We start from the raw sequence: 18,419 nt of genomic DNA, 5'->3' as shown, positions 1-18,419 counted from the left end.
TATGTAAATGTTTTGCAGTGTCATTTCTCGGGGATGACATATAATAATTTACCCCTCCGAGTCATGTGTCATTATTGGTGATTACCCTAACTCAATGCTATCAGAATATGTAGTTTTACTTTATTAAAAAACAGTTGTTTTCCCAGAACAATTGGCTGTGGAGGGATTAAATGTCATAAGCCACATGCATGGTAGAAAAAAAACCTGAACTTCATTCCTACAGTGAGGAGATCCTTGGTCCTTTATGCTGATGGGGGGCATTTTGACCTTTATAGAAACATTTCTATTCTGATGGGAATGATATATTCTAGCATAACAGTGCTCCTATCCATAGGGCACTGAATAGACCACCTTGCATTTAGCAGACAGATGCTTTGCCCTCCAGACAAGCCCCAGAGGCCTGAAGAATCAATGTCAAGGTGTATTAAAGCTGTTTTGGATGCGCATGGAGGCACCTTACTCTACAACAGCGTATTGTAGTTTGTCCTTTAATTTGTCTCCTGTTTGTTTACAATGCCAGGACTTGATTGAAACACACATTCACAAACTCTGCCAGTCCATCTGTTTTTCCTATTGTCTATTGTGCTTTTAGTATCATTCAAGGGTTCCACCATCACAGACACACTTTGCAAATCCAAAGCGGACTTTGATACATACACACACAGAGCCTCACACCATTATATCCAGCTAATGATGGAGAAATGTTAATGTTAGAAATAGGGTACTTGGTGTGTTGCAAGAGAGAGAGAGGGAGAAAGACCTTCAAAAGCGCTTTATCTGCACCGTGAATATGCGCTCTGCTGTGGTTCGCTGTGTTAGGGATGAAACACAGCGGCTGTCAGTGAATATCAGGTAACAGAGGAAATGGGTGAATACACACCCCTTACTAACTGTATTACATGGCTCGTACTCTCTGTTTCATGCCTGTTAACAGGAGCGCACATAAATGCACACACGTGACTGACAGTTCAGAGAGACACGTTTCTGAAGTTGTCAAAGAACATCAGCTACGCTATGGATTTATGTTTGCTGGGAAACTTATGGAAGAGTTTTTGATACATTCTTCTATCATGTAACCCTGCATGTGCAAGTATGTGCCTGGCTTTTTGGGCAGCCTCACATAAATCATGTGGGTTTTTGTTTTTGTCTCATTTAAATGTGATCACGGGCTTTTTCCTGTCCAATGTCAGGCTGCAGGTGGGTCATTACTCTCTGACATAATCACTTTAAAGATTCACTGTACAGTAAATAACAGAAGGTTACTTGATGAATGCCTTTTACTTCACTAAATTAATTACTCTAAAGCTTTTACATGTAAGTCCTACCTTTGCGTCTTTGTTCTAACAAGGTCCCAAGGAAACGCAGGATTGACAAGGCCAGGAATAAACAAAATAAAGACTGTAATTACATCCTGGAGTCTTGTTACATTTAAGTTGCATAACTCTGACTCAAAGTCTGTTAAAGTAGGCAAACCAAATGCAGTAGGTTTACCTGCCTACTGCATTTCTCTTTCAATGTTTTTTGGTGTCTTCAAGAGATCGTTGATTATGGCAAGCATTAATTAGAGATTTTAATATTGTTCGTGGTATCTTCATCTTTAGAGTCAACACCCAAAGTCAGTGCTAGTTTGGACCTGATCAGTCTCTTTGTTTTCATTCTGTGTCTCTTTAGTCCTGTTATTGAGCTAATGAGACACCCCCACCGCCCACTTTTGCATCTGTATATGCTTTAGGTGAGACTGTTCAGCTGTTTAACTAAGTAAAACAGAAGATGTAACACACATGCACGCTCTCTGCTTATGACAGCCTTTAAACAGCTGATTTGTCAGGGACCAGCCCACGCTTACAGCCTAAGTGTTCCCTGGTCATGTCTGTCAGCTTCCTCCTCCCTTCTGCTAATGTTGAGGCACAGAGGAGGCAGAGTGATGACATCAAAGAGACATTATTATTAGACCCCCAATTTTTTTTTTCTTTTTGGTTTGTCTGTGAAGGTTCTCAGTCATCCAGGTCATTGTAGTCAAAGGAGCTTGCAAAGAAAAGCGTCTGGACTTCTTTAAGTTGCTTGAAGACGTTTCACCTCTCATCCGAGAAGCTTCTTCAGTTCTAAGGTCAAATGGTGGGGAGTCCCAGATTTAAACCTAGTGGGAGTATCCCCCCACAGAGGGACAAAAGGACCCCCTGATGATCCTCTAATCGCCTGAGCCAAGGTGTGAAACTGTCTGCCATCTATAATCCAGTTTTGAGTTTCCTCCCCCAGACGCCTTAACGCCCACTCTCATCCTGGGCCATCTGACCTCAGGAATTCACATGATAAGGTTTCACAAAGAGCTCACCCGAAGCCCTGGCTGATGGGGACCCACACCCAGTTTCACACCTTGGCTCAGGCGATTAGAGGATCATCAGGGGGTCCTTTTGTCCCTCTGTGGGGGGACACTCCCACTAGGTTTAAATCTGGGACTCTCCACCATTTGACCTTAGAACTGAAGAAGCTTCTCGGATGAGATGTGAAACGTCTTCAAGCAACTTAAAGAAGTCCAGACGCTTTTCTTTGCAAGCTCCTTTGACTTCTTTTTGGTTTGTTTTTCAGGGCTCAAACAGTCCAGGGGTGAAATCGTTTCTCTACAGCAGGGAATTCACAAATATTTTCTATAGGAAGGTTCAAAATATGTACTTTCATAGGATATAAACTGTAAACTGATTTACTTCTGAGGTTCAGCACCTTCAGTTTTGGAATTTTCTGAAACGAGTAAACCAACATGCTTCGCCTGTTATTTCTGGAAGCGTAAATGAGCATGAGCCCATGAATGCCTTTGAGGAAAAGTTATCCTAAAGTTTGCACCCTTTGAAGAGCTCTGAAAACTTTTCCTGCAGATGAGGTCAGAAAACAGGTCTGATAATTGTCAGGGTAGCTTGTTTCAAGCGTACCCTGGCATTAATAGTAGGATAGTTCCCCTGTGGTCATTGAGCATTATCAAAGTACTAAGAGAGCAGTAGAGGTGGGTCGTCACTTTTAATCCTACAGTCTGTCAAGATATGCACACAGCACTCCACTGGTTATTAGAAAGGCAATTAAAAGCTTTAAGAGTATCTCTAAAGTGTAACTTAAGAGCTCCTTAAAAGCTTATTTTTTGATTATATTCACTGATTTTAATTCTTACCTTGTTGCAGTAAAAACAGGTGTACTCAAAGGTGAAGCAGTGTACTCTGAAGCCACTGTTGTGCATGATTATAGGTGCAACAGAGCTGAAACTTTGAACCAGAGTACACAGATTTCATGTGTGCTGCTGATTAATGGCAGTGAATCACCTACAGCATGGGGTAGGTGGAAGATGTGGTGTTTCTCTGGCATCAAATGGTTTAAGTGATTTTTAAGTATCCTGTGTTCCTCGTGCAACTAAAACCATGCAAGCGGTCTCTTTATATTGTCCATGACCTCTGTTGACGCCAAATGTATTCAGCTCCTTGCTTATGTATAAAAACTACATCTTTAAGATACAGCTGTGAAGTTATGGTTCACGCTGGGTTTTGTGATCATACCTCAAATCTGCAGCAGATATTAGCCAGGTCATGAGCTTTACTCATTTATAGCAGTGTGATACATTAAAATGCACAAAATGCTAAAACAGTCTGATGTGAATTCAAGGGTGTGAGCAGTGATCACAATCATTCAACGTTTGTTTAGGTTACCTGAAAGTAGCATGGCCCTTGGTGGCGGTTGGCCCATCTGTGCATACGGAGACAAAAAGTGAGTAGAGTGCCGAGGCCGGCCCGATTAATTAATCAGAAACTACACAGTGAATTATTAACAAGTCTTAGTATGTTGTGCTCACATATTATGCAATATGCATGTTATATGCTTTTAATTATGACAAAGGAGACGCTGTGAAGGTCTTGCATGGGCATTCTTGAATTGCATGCGATGTTTTATTCATGATCCGGACCCGTAGTTTTGAGAGTGTTTAAACAAGGCATCAAGAGAGAAGCCTCTTCAGCCTCACTGTGGTCCAGTGTGGGCTGACTTTGTGGAACATTTTGACCTTGTTTTGTTGCCAGCATGTACCACTGCTGTCCTTTCTCTTAATTCAAGTGGACTTCAGGCTAAATCAGAGCCCAGGTTGATGTTCTTCTTTAATGTGATGACTAAGGGTAGCTCATTATGATAATCTTTTTTTATTTCACCTGAGTAGGTAGTGCTGAAAAACCTTCTTTTCCAGAAAATACCTGATAGACACCAAGTGCCAGATGCTTCCAAAGCACTGTGTTTAAATGTTGCTTCTAATAACTATGCGAATTGCTGGGAGAAAAAAAGAGCATTGCCTGAGGCTTCTATCATATAAAGTCCTTAAATCTGCCCTTTCTCTCTTTAAAAGGGGGGGGGGGAAAGCCACAGCAGGAATTTATTTCATTGTAAACACAGTAATTCGAGATTCTCAAGCAGGATCGAAGTCTTGGTCAAAGGCATTGATTTTATCTCAGGGGGGTAAGAATGTTTGATACCGTAGGGTGTAGTTACTTTTCACTTCTAAATGAGTTTTTCTGTTGCCAGGCAACATTCCGTCGTTCCGACTATCTATTTAGAGTTTTTTCCTTCCCTCCTCCAGACTTGAATACCGAAAAGCTGGCAGCAAATTTACAGAGTACTTGTGGAGACCCTGACGCATATGTGACTACTTTACACTTCTGTTCCATTGGCAGCTCCTGTCTCCTGCTTATCTGTCTCTCTGGGAGGTGACATTTAGCTGTGCTGTGTGTACATATGCGTGCTATATATTCAGCTTTTCCGTCTGTCATTACATGACCATTTCATAATCCCCGATCGGGGCAGATCGGCGTAGATGTCCAGTGAGAGGATGCAGAATTCCAATAACAAAAGATCCAGTAAACTGAATTGCAGAGTTTCAAAGCAGGGCAACAACATCCACTTGATAAGACAGAGGGAAACAGACAGGGTAGGATTACAGATGACAAAGAAAAGCAGAGACGGACAATACACAGAAGGCTAATCAGGGGTGTATAATCCTGCAGGTGAAGTCAATGAGGCAGTAGAACTAAATGCAAAACACAAGAGGGGAAGGCCTAGCAAAGCAAAGCAGCAGACGAATAACAACCACACTGGATCAAGGATCCATAGAACATGCATGAACTTAACAGAAGGTGGAACCACAGAAGGGACACAAATGTAAAACATGAACTAGATCTACGAGTTGAGAAGAGCTAAAGGCTCAGCAATGAATGAAAATCCAAATCAACCATAAATAACACTAAAAATCAAATAAACAACAAGGATTACATCTAGGGAAAGTGACAGTTAAATGTTAGCTAGTGCTGCTATTATAATGTCATGTATCTAGATTGCGCTTTAAGACCATGTTGTTGAGTCGTTATGGCTCAGTAGTGGGAATTTGCATTTGCATTGCATTTTCTGACACAACCCCAATTTCTCCTGCAACCAATGACTTTAGAGACTTATTAATGGACATTGCTTGAGTTAACTACCACAGAGAAGAAACAAGGATTTAATGTTGACCATGAAAAGGACAGAAACAGGGTCGTTACTGCACTTACACTTTAGCTAATCTAACTAAATGTTTTAAGATCGCTGTTCACTCACTCTAAGTCTTTGTCAGTTCTTATATCAGCTACATCATCAGTGGCAGGAGCAGTCAGATGGGAAAAGTTTGCTTTGTAATATGTGGCTAACTACAGGAGATAGTTCTGTAATGGTAAGAAGATGAGGGTTGTTCTGGTTTTGCCCTCAAAGAACCAGCTAACAGCCCAAACTGGAAATATATGGGCCAGCCGTAGTGTCACACTGACTTATACACAGTTGAGGTTTACAAGGCATCTCTGCTCTTTATCACAGAAATGATATATGAAGGTGTAGTTATTGTTTCACTTGGTTAACTTATTCATGTGAATTAGCATGGCATTAGTTTAGTGCTGTGGTGGAACGAGCCACAGATGCCGATGTGTTGGCGCTCTGCACTGAGCAGTTAATGAAGCTGTAATGTTTTGCAGTGTTTGTGTTGTAGCAGTTGTACTATAACTTGTGGGCTTTGAAGAATCTCGTTTTGGGCGGCATCAAAATTTAAAATCATTTTTAAAAATCAGATCTGTCTTTTGATTTCATGAATGCGAGTCCTTGAGACCATAGAAATGAAAATTGTTGCTGTCTCCCCTTTTATGTAAATAAGGAATTTAAAATGACGGCTTGAAGGCAATGCCAAGATGCACGACTTGCTTCTAATCAGTCTTTTATTCTAGATGTACCAAACCAACGTGCTTCATAATATCTAGTGAACAGATGTTCTATAACATACAAAAATGCAAAATCGTAGTTTTGACTTTACTAAAGCGGTCGGTCTTGCTGCTGCTTCTTTTTTCCATCTTGATTGAACAGTCTGTGTGACCTACAGTATAAAGCTTGGAACAGAGATGCTCATAAAACACCACCTTTATGTTTATATGTCCTTGTGATATCACACGAGTGTAGTAGTGTGGGGGAGCAAGTAAAGAGCAGTGTTATGATAGCAGGAGGTAAGAGGACAGATTTAAGAGGACAGCATCCGCCTTGTACCTGCATCAGTATGCCACAGTAGTTTCTGCTGTGCCCTCTTGTTCCTCTCTGCAAACAAGACACAGCACCTGGCCTCTCTTCAAACCTCTGTTTTTCCACAAGAGGATGAGTCTGTCATGATGTCCATTAGTGTTATTACTGCTCTGACATCCGTGAAAGCAGGCAGGGTGTCCCTTGTTGTGTCGACATAGCATGAAACCCGTGCTGGCATGCACAGCCTAATCTGACACATCAGATTTACCCGCTCTTACCCCCGTCTGCTTTACCCAGCATGCAGCTGAGTTTAGTTATCCACTCCCACTCTGCTGAACTTCCGTACTTATCCGCTATTTGGGGCTACAATGAACTTTTTTTTAAGTTCTCTCTGGCTGTTGCCCTGCATATCATCTACCTAACTTTTGTAGGTTCAGACAGGAAAAATGTGAAAATACTGCACCGAACGCAGCTCATATCCTCCCACAGAGGATGTTTCTTGTCACCATATTTACAGTGTTTATTGCAGTTATTTACACAGTTACTAACTCAGCATAGAGAAAAGTGCTGATGATTTTCTTTAAATTGTTTTCAGCCGAGCAGTGCTAGACCTAAAGAGGTCCTTTAGTATTTGCTGCCTGTATGAAATATGCAATAATAGTGTACTATTCAAAGTTCAGCTTAGCTTGGTTATTATTACTGTTGCCATTCTGCTGTGACTCAAGGCTAAGAAGACTACTGGTAGAAATGTAGAGATCTTAGTAACGATTAATAATTGAAATAATAATAACCAGTTGTTGTTATCCGACCTTTAATATCTTCATTCTAAACATATTTTACCACAGGAGTGTCAAACATGAGGCCCAAGGGCCAGAATCATCCTGGCAAACACCGTAATTTGGTCCACTGCATGGCTTTGAAGAAGTTTATAGTTCCTACTGTATTTTTTAATTGTACATAAATTTTTTATTGTATTTTTTTTAATGTATTGTCATTTTTTACAACTTTTGATCCCTCATGGTCAATCATACAACACCAAGCTAAACGAAATAGATAAACAATCAAATGACAGGAAAGTTTCTGTTCCTATTTTTGTTTTTTCTATGGGACTACAGAAAAAAAAAAGGACATTTTCTGTGACATAGCAAAAACTCTGCCAGAACTTTTCCTGTAATTTTACTCATTTATTATTTCAGGATTTCTTTGTGAGTAAAAAAATCTTGAAAAATCTGAGAGATTAAATATGGGGGTGAACTTCTTTATGCTGACAGAGAGGTGAGTTTCAGTGGTCCCCATTTAAGGGCGATCGTGGCTCAAAGAGTTGGCAGTTCGTCTTGTAACCGGAAGGTTGCCGGTTCGAGCCCCGGCTCAGACAGTCTCGGTCGTTGTGTCCTTGGGCAAGACACTTCACCTACCGCCTACTGGTGATGGCCAGAGGGGCCGATGGCGCGATATGGCAGCCTCGCTTCTGTCAGTCTGCCCTGTACTGTAGCTCCACCAGTGTGTGAATGTGAGAGTGAATGACTAGTGGAATTGTAAAGCGCTTTGAGGGCCCCGAAAAGCACTATATAAATGCAATCCATTATTATTATTATTAAAATGATAAAATGAGCTTTTGAGTTGCACACGCAAACGTTGCACACGCAAACAAGAGATAACTGGGCTCAGTTAATTTTTCTGTAGTTCACAATAGCAACAATTGAAAAATCCAGTCATTGCATTATTGAACAATTTCAAATAAAGTACATGAAGATAGGATAAAAGAATAATTTAAAAATAATTAAAGTACATTTTAAAGGTTTGACAGTGCCTCTCATGTTCAAACACAAAATCCAAACTGAGTTTGTTCAGTTTTTCAGTATTAAATCACATAATATATTCTCATATTTAATAGGAAGAATTCAAATTAATGTATGATAACATTTTGGCAAAACCAGTGATGATTCAGTGTTTTAGCTTCCACGTCCTGTTATCTTACCTCTGTGCTAATTGATGTAATCGGAGCACTGCCGTGCATCGCGTGTAAGATCCGGCTGAAAGTGTGTATTGTGGGTTAAAAGATTTAATTTGACTTTGGGGATGGGAAAATAAATGAATTCTTTTCCTTTTACTGTCCATCTAAATTAATCAATTGTGAAATGTAGGACTTGCAACTCAAATGTGAGATTTTAGGTTGGTTCATTTTTAGTTGGGAACAGCCCATGAATACTTACTGCGGGGACCTATGAGTCTTTCTCTCACCGTCTCCCACTTTTCTGTCTGCTCTGCACTGTCCTATCAGCATCAGTGCCACTGTTTAACAAACTAGAAGTGATATAGTTCTCAGTGAGGTGTGGATTTGTTCCTGTGAAAGGAACAAATCTTGAGTCACAATTTGTCTGTAAGGCATCATGTCGCAGGTATACAGACAGTTTCCTATCTTAAAAAAAACTCCTGGAAGACTCCTGGTGTTTGCTTTGTCTTTATTTATAAGCATTTGCCATATTTATTCCTTAAGCATTGATAGGAATGAAGTGTGAATGTGACTGCTCCTTGGAAAATGAGTTTTGAGAAAACTCACCAAGCATTCCAGATGTTTTTAAAGAAAAAAGACCGTATCACTCCTGTGTTATCACATGCTGTATCTTCTTAAAATAAAGCATTGTTTTCCCATGGTTGCATATTCAGTCTTGGTATTCATTCTTCTTGTTCAAAAGAACCACATGTGCATTTCAAGCCATAACAATTAAATTCACATGCGTTTTGGGATTTGAGATCAAAAGAGAAGCAGTAGTTGGAAAAAAAAGGGAAATATTGGCCTCCTTCAATGGCTGTTTGTTCCAGTCCCAAACACCAGAGAGTAACACGGAGCATTGCCCAGGCTTTGTTCTGAGCCTTGCTGGATGCCGATTAGCCATGCTCACATTGGCCATGTGGCTCTGTGCCTCTGCCTTCAGAGTCGCACAGTGGAAGCGGGACTGAATGCTCAGAACACTGCGCTTTATCGACATCAGAAATGAAACGACAAAATCAACACAAATAATAAATGTGGTAATCCTAAAAAATGCTTTTTATTTTTTGGATTATGCAATATCTCTTGTCAGAGCAGATTGGAAAGGATTGGACAGCCTGACCGCTGGCAGAGAGTCAGCAGGGTGCTGTTGGTTTGTATGGATGCTAGAAAAACTGAAAGCCATTCATCATAGGGGATACCTGCAAAGGATCTGAATCTGGCACACCAGTGACATATTTTCTCAGTTACATGTCTTTAAGTCACAATTTGCAACTCCTTACCTTTCCACGGTCCCGGTCAGCTTGTCACAACACGATCTGTGTCACTTTACACACGTGCAAAAATGTACATACTTCCTGTCACCAATACAGTTAAGAAAGAAAACTGTAAATGTGTAAATGTATACAGTATTTGCAATTGTTTCTATAAAGAGGTCCTCTTTGACCTTTCCAAATGTTGACGTTGATTTCTTCTAATGGCGTACACGCGCTTTTTCCTTTATTTATTTTTTAAATTACTTTACGCCTCAGTTTTCACGAGCCTAAAGACCAATCACTGGCCCTGAGCAACCACTGGATAGCAAGTGATTGCTGGGAGTCACTAGATGAAATCGGTCGCAAAGAGGAGTTTCTATGGTTGTTAGCAGGTTTCCACAGTCACCTGTAGTTTTCATGTAAGATGCCAGCTAGTCTCCAAGCACTTGCTAACTATTAGCTGAATAGCAGTAAACCTAACATTGAAAACGTCCACCTTCATTGGCTAAATCATCCAATAAAATTTGCTGTATTTGCAGCTTGTGCTATACTGATAATAGCAGTTAAAGTGAACCCAAATCAGCAGGTCAGAAATCCAAAAGAAAATGAATTCTAAGGCAGAGTCATGTGTGGTTTCGGTGCTATGAGGAAATATTATCCTGTCACACGCAGTCAAACAATCCATGATGTATGTATTCAGGTGCAGCTTTAACCTCAGTATCTATTTCAGACTAACTCTTCTTCATCTGTCTCAGGATGCCAAGTTTGTGGAGGAAAGAAGGAAGCAGCTGCAGGGCTACCTTCGCACGGTGATGAACAAGCTGATCCAGACGCTGCCAGAGTTCACAGCCAGTCCCACCAAAGAGACGCTGCTGTCGCTGCTGCCTTTCTGTCAGTAAGTGGTCTCACATAAGCTCCTGAAAAACAGAATATTAGCTTAAATATATGACACGCAGTTGTGTGCGTAGGTGCTACAGATTCAGGTAACAGCTTCTAGCACATGTTCAGATCGTGTCTGTTAAAGGTTGGCGTCGTCTTATAGAAACTTACAAGAGAAATTTTGCCAGAAATTTCTAAGAATGAACTCTCGCCTAATTTGAGTGGGAGTAATGTAAATGATTTTCTAGTTTCCTTTATATAACATCTGTCATCAAATGCAGGTGTTAGCTTTTTGTCTACAGGAAGCTCAAATATAGTCCCCATGGTTACCTATTTAAAGATTTTGTTTAACCACTGTTTGCATACACAACATCTAAAAAGAAAAAAAAAATAACAGCTTCCTGGCATTTGCCTCTGTTTATTATATCACTGTAATATACAACACTTTGTAGGAAGTGTTAACTGTCACTAGTGTTGTGTGAAGAGTTTGCACAGGATACAAGCGAGCAGAGAGAATCCTGGAAGTCTCTGGAAAACAAACTTTCCCTGACTTTAACACTCATATTCACACATGCAAAATACACAGTATGTTCTCCCTCTCTCTCTCTCTCACACACACTCACACACACACGCACACACACACACACACACTCTCTCTCTCTCTCTCTCAGACTAGCAAGTGTGAAAATGTATGATGCCTCGGATGCCCACCTACCGCCCAGGCTACATTTCAAAATGAGATGTTCCAGTCGTTTCCTGTCAATATTCACATCAGTTTCCACTTACTGCGATCAGCCAGCATGTCTGACCTGTCGCGCCATCCGAGTGGAATGCTGTTTCTTCTCCCGAGACATCGGCGTCATCTTTCAAAATGAAACGACTATATTTTTTCCAGCGTGGATGATATTGTTTTCACCTCAGGAGTGAGACTGTGTGTGTGTGGTATAACTCTGCAGTGTGACATTACTTTCTGCAGTCCTTCCTTGTCATTTGGTGTCTGATGTACATCTCAGTGTGTACCCATTTAAAGCATGTCCTTGAGATTTTATATTTTCTGTGTGTGGTTTTTGGACAACAAAGTATTAGAGCAGAAAGGGAAAACAAACGTGCTGACAAGCTCATTTGTGCTGGTTTTCAATTAAAACTACAAGTAAAAAAACTCTGATTTGTAGTGTAACCGTAGTGACACCATCGCACAACTAAGCTTTGTAGTTGGTGTGCAAGCAGACGTGTAGCATGTAGCAGAGAGCCTAAATATGTCAGTTGCTGAACAGCTGTTGTCTTCTTGTTGTAATTTGTAGTGACGCTGAAATCTTTACACACGACTCAGTGAAATTGTAGATGACACTTCATCAACTCAAATCAGCCTACTGCACCACAATAATCCTGTGGGTTTGTAAGGGGCCATGCATCTCAACAGCCCTTGATAATGTTGCCTTTGGTGTTTTCATGATGTCTAACCTCTGCGGTGAGGAATGAGCACCTGAATAATGTGGTCATGAACCTGTTGATGGAGGAAGAGGTCGGAGGTGGAGGCGGCGCAAGGTTGAGCAGAGCTCGGCATTTAAAGAAACCATGCATCACTTTATTATCTGACCACAGTGTCAAAGAGAAACATTAACATAAACTGTGACCTTCACCTCAAAAGTAGCTCTCGATTGTTTACTTCACAGTTTCAGATATTCAGTGCATCTGTGCACACGAGTTTTTCAGCTCACTTTCTTAATAGCTGTTTCCCCGCCCCCTCTGTTAACTGTGCACAGCCAATATTTGTCTGGGGTTACAAGATGCCAGCAGGTATGGTTGCTGATTTGGCAGATACAATGGCAAACACCAAGACTGAAGAGGCACAAATGCAAGATAACAAATCTTGCAGTGCATTGAAAAAAGACACAAAATTCAGTGGCTCAAAGATCGCTATGAGAGAGATGCATCAATCAAAGCCAGAATTGATATGACAGCTTTTTGCTGCTGAAGCAGTGACGTCAACACCTGAAAAGTCGTGGTTATTTGCACTGACCATATTCCTGTCACAAACTCCAGAAACAAGTTTACCATCGCTTTTCGATATGGGCTGTGAGTCATTAAACAGCTATAACACTACTATTCCTCCTGTGGTTAGTCTGAAGTGTCGGAGAGCTGGAAGTGTTCCCGTTACTTAACATTATTTTGACATAAGCGCTGACGCGTATCTATTTGATCACAGCAGTCTGATACAGGATGAGATTTTAAGGTGACAGTGGACGGTGTCTTTATTTCCAGAGGCTCAAACGTCTCTAATGCGAAACGGAGTACAAAGAGTTTGTGTAACTAAATCTTATCTGATGTCAGTATGCTGTATCTTCTGTGATCTTCAGTGTTTTTTTGTTTGTTTTTTTCAGTGCACAACTCACTTAAATTAACATGCAGTGTTCCTCGAGTGGTTACATGAGGCAGGCTCTAAAAGTAAACGCTTTGTGGTTTTTGATATTACTTGAAAAGTGAGTCAGTTTCCAGAGATTCCCATGTTAAAATGCATAAATCTAACACATTAAAAACATTGTCTTCACTAAATAAAACCAGAAAATGGGTTTAGTTTCTAACTCACCCATTTAGGATTTAGTTAATGCTTAAAGTGAGTCCAGTGGCCACTTTGATTGACTGATAGGTAGCTGTAGCTGATTGCTCTAAACCAGCGTTTCCCAACCTTTTGGAGCCACGGTACATTTTTCACATTAGGAAAATCACGCGGCACACCACCAAACAAACATATCACAAAAAACACATTGATAATTTTCCCCTGTGCATCAGGTATAGCAGAATTAGCTTGGTTTGTCTCCAGGACACAGGTCAGATTGACAAATTTTTCTTTTTAAATATTTAGCTATTGCTATTATGCCCTGCGTCTTCTTTTGTTTTACTGGCAGTTGGCAACTCACTTAATTAGAGCAGGTAGCTGTACTGCCTTCTAGTGGAAGAGAATGTAATTGTTCTGCCCGTTACTCAGCCAATCGCTGAGAGTACCAATCAGGTGGAACCAGATAATCTTCCACGGCACACCTGATCATTTCTCATGGCACACCTATATGTCGCTGCACAGTGGTTGGGAAAGACTGCTCGCAGCTAAGCTAATTCAAGTGACTTCTTTAGCTTTTTTGGAGCATTTTAACAGACTTTTCTAGCATCAGTTGATAACTTGGCATTCAGGCACCTTATTTAAGTTTGGAGACTTCTGGCTCCAATGAACCAACATGGTGGTAGCAAAAAAGCTAAAGTTAAGGTTTAGAAAAGCAAACAGAAGATGCTTTATAAACAGTTTAGTCTATTTTTCAAGTGCACGATTTTATGGGAATTTTTACTGATTGATTTGGTTTTTAAGATCATTTTTCAAATGAAAGCTTACTTCAGAAGAGCCAATAAATGTCCTGTACGTTTGCTTAATTGATAGTAGGATTATAAAGTTGCTAGCGTGGATGTACCCTTGTTTTATTAACAATGACCAGCTTCACTGTGATACACACCTAGTTTAGCAGTCAGAAGGTCGGTGATTCTGTCCTTCATCGTTGATGATGAGGCGAACATGGGCAGACCTAGCAATTTTTTTTTGTGTGTGTGAATCATTGATTGTAGGGTAAAATGCTTTGTGACTTGAAAAGCACCATATAAAAACAGTTCATTTACCATTTCAGTTACAGCAATGTGTTCTTTGTTGTTGTTGTTTGTTTTTTTTTTAAAGAAATAAGGCACACACTTTGTTTGGTGGCCAGCACTTATCTGGCCACAGATCTTCGTCTCTCTCCAGTCTTGCATGCTGCAATTTTCCTCACTTGTCTGGAACAGTGACGAGGTAACACCTCTTCCTAGATTCACCACCACTTAGTATGCAGCTCAACCTCACCACTTTTGCAGTTTACTCAGAACACGGTACTCAGTCTGGGCTCTCGCCTTACTGACCTGCTGCATCAGGGGAAAAAAGAGTTTTGTAGACCTTTATCTCACTGCTGAGGAGTTTCAGGCAGTTTGACCTCAGAATAAGTATACAACCTTTTACTGCGGTGGTGCATTGTTTGTGTGTGTATGGCCGAGAATTGATATTTATTCAAACTGTACTGTTTATTATAACCTACCTTTGGGTTAGGCAGTCATTTAGTTGCGTGCTTGTATTTGTGCTCCTGTTTCCTCTAATTAGATGTCTCTTAATTCAAGTTTTTAATATTTCAACAGTGCCTGGGAAAGTTATTATCCTGCACAAATCAATATCGTGTCCAAATGGAGGACAAACACATGCTGAGAGGCAGGAAAAAAATCTATAGGCCTAATTAATTTGACACATTTTGCTATTTTACACAGTTTGCTATGAATAAATGAGGTGGCTTGCAGTTTCAACTCTGCATGCTGCACTCAATTTAGTATGATTTTTACTGATAAAACTCCCCATCATATCAGGTTTTTTTCCCCAATCTTTGTCAAATTCAAATAGTGTGACTGTGTTTGATTGAGTCTGCCTGGTGCAGTGGAGGTCTGGGAATAAGTGGTACTTGAGCCACTGCTAAATGTACGTTATGCCAGAGGGGGGAAAAAATATTCACCATATATTAATTGATCTGAGGCAGTTCGCTGTAGCTCAAAGCTCTCTGATCTTGATGATTATGACACAGACACTTGCGAGCAGTGCATTTATATACTGCATTTTTGAATGCAAACGTATGCTTGCAGGGCTGTGCTGTGACTGTTCCTCCTATGTATCCATCTGTTTTAACATGACAGAGTTTTTGGGATCCGCCACCGTGAAGCTTTTTTGCCCCTGCTGCCTTCCATCCATTCACCAAGTGTATTTATTTTTAGCCCGTATTGTTCGAGTGGAAATGAAAGTCCCTAACATTGAACAGCTCAGATGTCCCCGCTAATCTTAATGATACCTCCAGCAGCTGTGGTGCATCATTAATTTGGGCCAATTGGACATCAAGAAGGAGATGCTCTCTTCCTTATTGCTACTTGAACAGTTGAACCCACTGCTTCTATTACAGAGTCGCTGTAATACAGCCACAGACTGTATGAGAAAGATGGAGCATTCAGGTAACAAAGGTGAAACCAAGTGCAGCAGGATACTGCAAAAAAGACATCAGTAAACACTCTTCTGATATGAGTTCAAGCCCTAAAGCTAGTGGCATGTGGTATTTAATCAAAAATATGTAATATTATATAAATAGTGGTCCCATTTAGGCCAAAACTGACAATAAACAAGGGTCTACTTTAGGTTGTGTGCAATTGACCAAGTATATATGAGCACACAGTGTCCCTGATTTCTCAGTCTGATCCACCTTTTGCTTGTTGTGAAGCAGCCAAGTTGCTGAATTTTAGCTTCTAAAGGTGTTAAAAAAAATTTTGGCTGACTTTTTTGACTGTGTCCATTTTTTATTTACACTTAATGGTCACAGTTTTGTCACCAGCAGCAGTGAGAGGTGACTGGCTTATGTACTGTATTTGAGAAATAATGATTAATTTGCTGCAGTCGCTGCTGGTTGTTTCTGAAAGGAATCAAATCTGAGCAGGAGAACGCAGGTACACAGAGAAAGCATTCAACTCGATGTGTTCGGTCTCCTGCCTTTGATTTCCTTTATTTGACAAGTGGCTCTCGTTCAATGTCATCGGGTTGAAATTAAAAAAGGGTCAAACTTACAGTGATTATACAATCATTGCAAAAGCTCAAGCCATGGATTTCTTTACATACTGCAACATTTTTCACACTGTAGCAGAAGTTTATATAAATTTATATTATAAAAGTTTATGTAATTCATTTTAAAGGATTTTGTCTTGTTTTAGGATTTGATTAGGAATCTAAGCAAATATGTAAGCCAAGAAAAAGAGGCTTTTAGAACTCGATCTCACATTTCTTATAATTACACAACTAATGACAGGACTCTGTGGCTTTACAACACAAAAGCTGGCTTCCTGTTAAAAGGGAGTTTGTTCTTCCCACTGTCGCCAAGTGTTTGCTTATGGGGGCGGGGCTAGTTGTTGGGGTTTTCTTGCTATTATTTCACTGTCTTTACCTTACAATACAAAATGCCTTGAGGTGACTGTGATTTGGCACAAAATAATTAAAACAGCATTGAATTGGAAAAACAATTCTTTAATTTTATTCCCATGTATACAGGTATCCCTGAATTAATCAGTTAGTCACAGAAAAAAAACACACTAGTTAGAAATGAGAAGTCTGTTCTTGTCACCCTCTGTCTAAAAGCAATGACCTCACGTTTCAAAAATTCCTCCAAATTTTGAATAATGAATCTGTTGTAAACTGCAAATGAGCCATCCAAGAGAGAATCTTGGCAGATGTAGTAATAGTAACTAAAGGGAAACAAACAGTCAATTAGAGAAGCAAAATGGAAATGTATCTATTAGCTGGTTTTCAAAGGGGAGAGGTTCTGTGGCAGAAGGGAAATGATGCATTTATTCCACCAGACGCAGCATCAGTGGTGTGTTTGAATAATAAACTTGGTAATAAACTTCAGCAGATGTTCGTTTAAACTCCACGTGTCTTTCTTCTCCTTCCTGCTGTTCTCTCTTATCTAGAGACACACCCCAAGCCAACGATGGCGGAGCCAAGACGCCACGGTCAAAAACTTCGTCACGTTTTCCCAGACTGGGCCGCAGGAACACCCAGGAAGCCAGACCTGAACCTCAGAGTGGTGACCTTTAACCCGAGGGCCTTTGAACTCAGATCTGGGGACGATGTTGCAGTGCCTCTGGACTGTGAACCACAGGCTCAAATGTGTGAAAGGACATTTGGAGCATCTGAAGGACACTAAAGGCGTTACAGATAAAACGCCTGGGTCACCTAAACCTTCATTGCAGGCAATTCCAGGAGAATATGAAAAGATTTCTTTGTGTTGCCTGGCTAAGTAAGGGATGAATTGCTCCCCTGAAACTGCCTATTGATGGACCCAATCAAATAGTGTCTTTTACCTCACTGAGAGACTGAAAGACTCTCTGCCAAGACTCTTTGTAAGACTCTATAAGCTGCACATGGACTAGCTTGGAATCTTCTCTATTTTCTCAAACGCACTGGGATGATGGGGACATGTTGTTTTTCTTAAGTTTTGTAGTGAAAGTATTTCATGGTCACAGTGCCTACAGTATTTGTAGCTGCATTCCTGCTCTGGGTTGGTAGGGAACGGGTTTGCTTATGAAGGAGGTCAAAGGGGGGGATTAAAGTCTTTGGTTGGAAATGATTTTTTTCTCTGCTTATGTCTCAGCATTTTAGTGCCATTACATTTTTGGACAACACTGATTCACCATCAGTGGCGTGGACCACCAGGCAACGGGCATTCCTTCTTCCTGCTTCTGATATATTATATGACTTTTATAGAAAATCTGTGATATGTGTAACATAGCTTAATGTTACCATGGGTGCAGTAATTATCAAAAGAAGTTAGAAATTCAATTTAATAATCACGGTAAAGGATTTGGTTTAAACACCACTGGTAAACTAAAATATCTAAGAGACTGTGAAAATGTCTGGGGAGTCAGTTTCACTTAAAAAGGAAAAAAAAGAAGTTTCTCCTTTTTCCTTCCCTTCATAGTTTTTGAATAGCCCCTTGCTAAATGAATAAATGGCTGTAAATGAGTGTAAATTCATATGTCCTCTCAAAAATACATGATCACATAACCAGTGATCTTAGTTTGATGCACGGTTATAAGGTTTGGGATAACCAGGATTGTGACTTAGAATAAAAGCAGCCACATTTTATGAGTAATAAATG

The 18,419-nt window shown here is 40.3% G+C and overlaps 1 protein-coding gene across 1 annotated transcript in view; it reads left to right on the top strand.

Annotated features, from left to right (window-relative positions):
- snx29 (sorting nexin 29) overlaps positions 1-17,888 on the top strand; it is a 146,150-nt gene extending 128,262 nt beyond the window's left edge. The window contains exons 20-21 of the mRNA XM_085171253.1: positions 10,551-10,690; positions 17,230-17,888. Coding sequence (XP_085027379.1) covers positions 10,551-10,690; positions 17,230-17,356 — 267 coding nt within the window. The 3' untranslated portion in view covers positions 17,357-17,888. The remainder of the gene's footprint in view (positions 1-10,550; positions 10,691-17,229) is intronic.
- The last annotated feature ends 531 nt before the right edge of the window (positions 17,889-18,419 follow it).

Source organism: Neolamprologus multifasciatus, chromosome 8 (assembly GCF_963576455.1).
Source record: "Neolamprologus multifasciatus chromosome 8, fNeoMul1.2, whole genome shotgun sequence".
Lineage (NCBI taxonomy): Eukaryota > Metazoa > Chordata > Actinopteri > Cichliformes > Cichlidae > Neolamprologus > Neolamprologus multifasciatus.
Note: the sequence above shows the minus strand (reverse complement) of the source record. Positions and strands in the feature narration are given on the sequence as shown.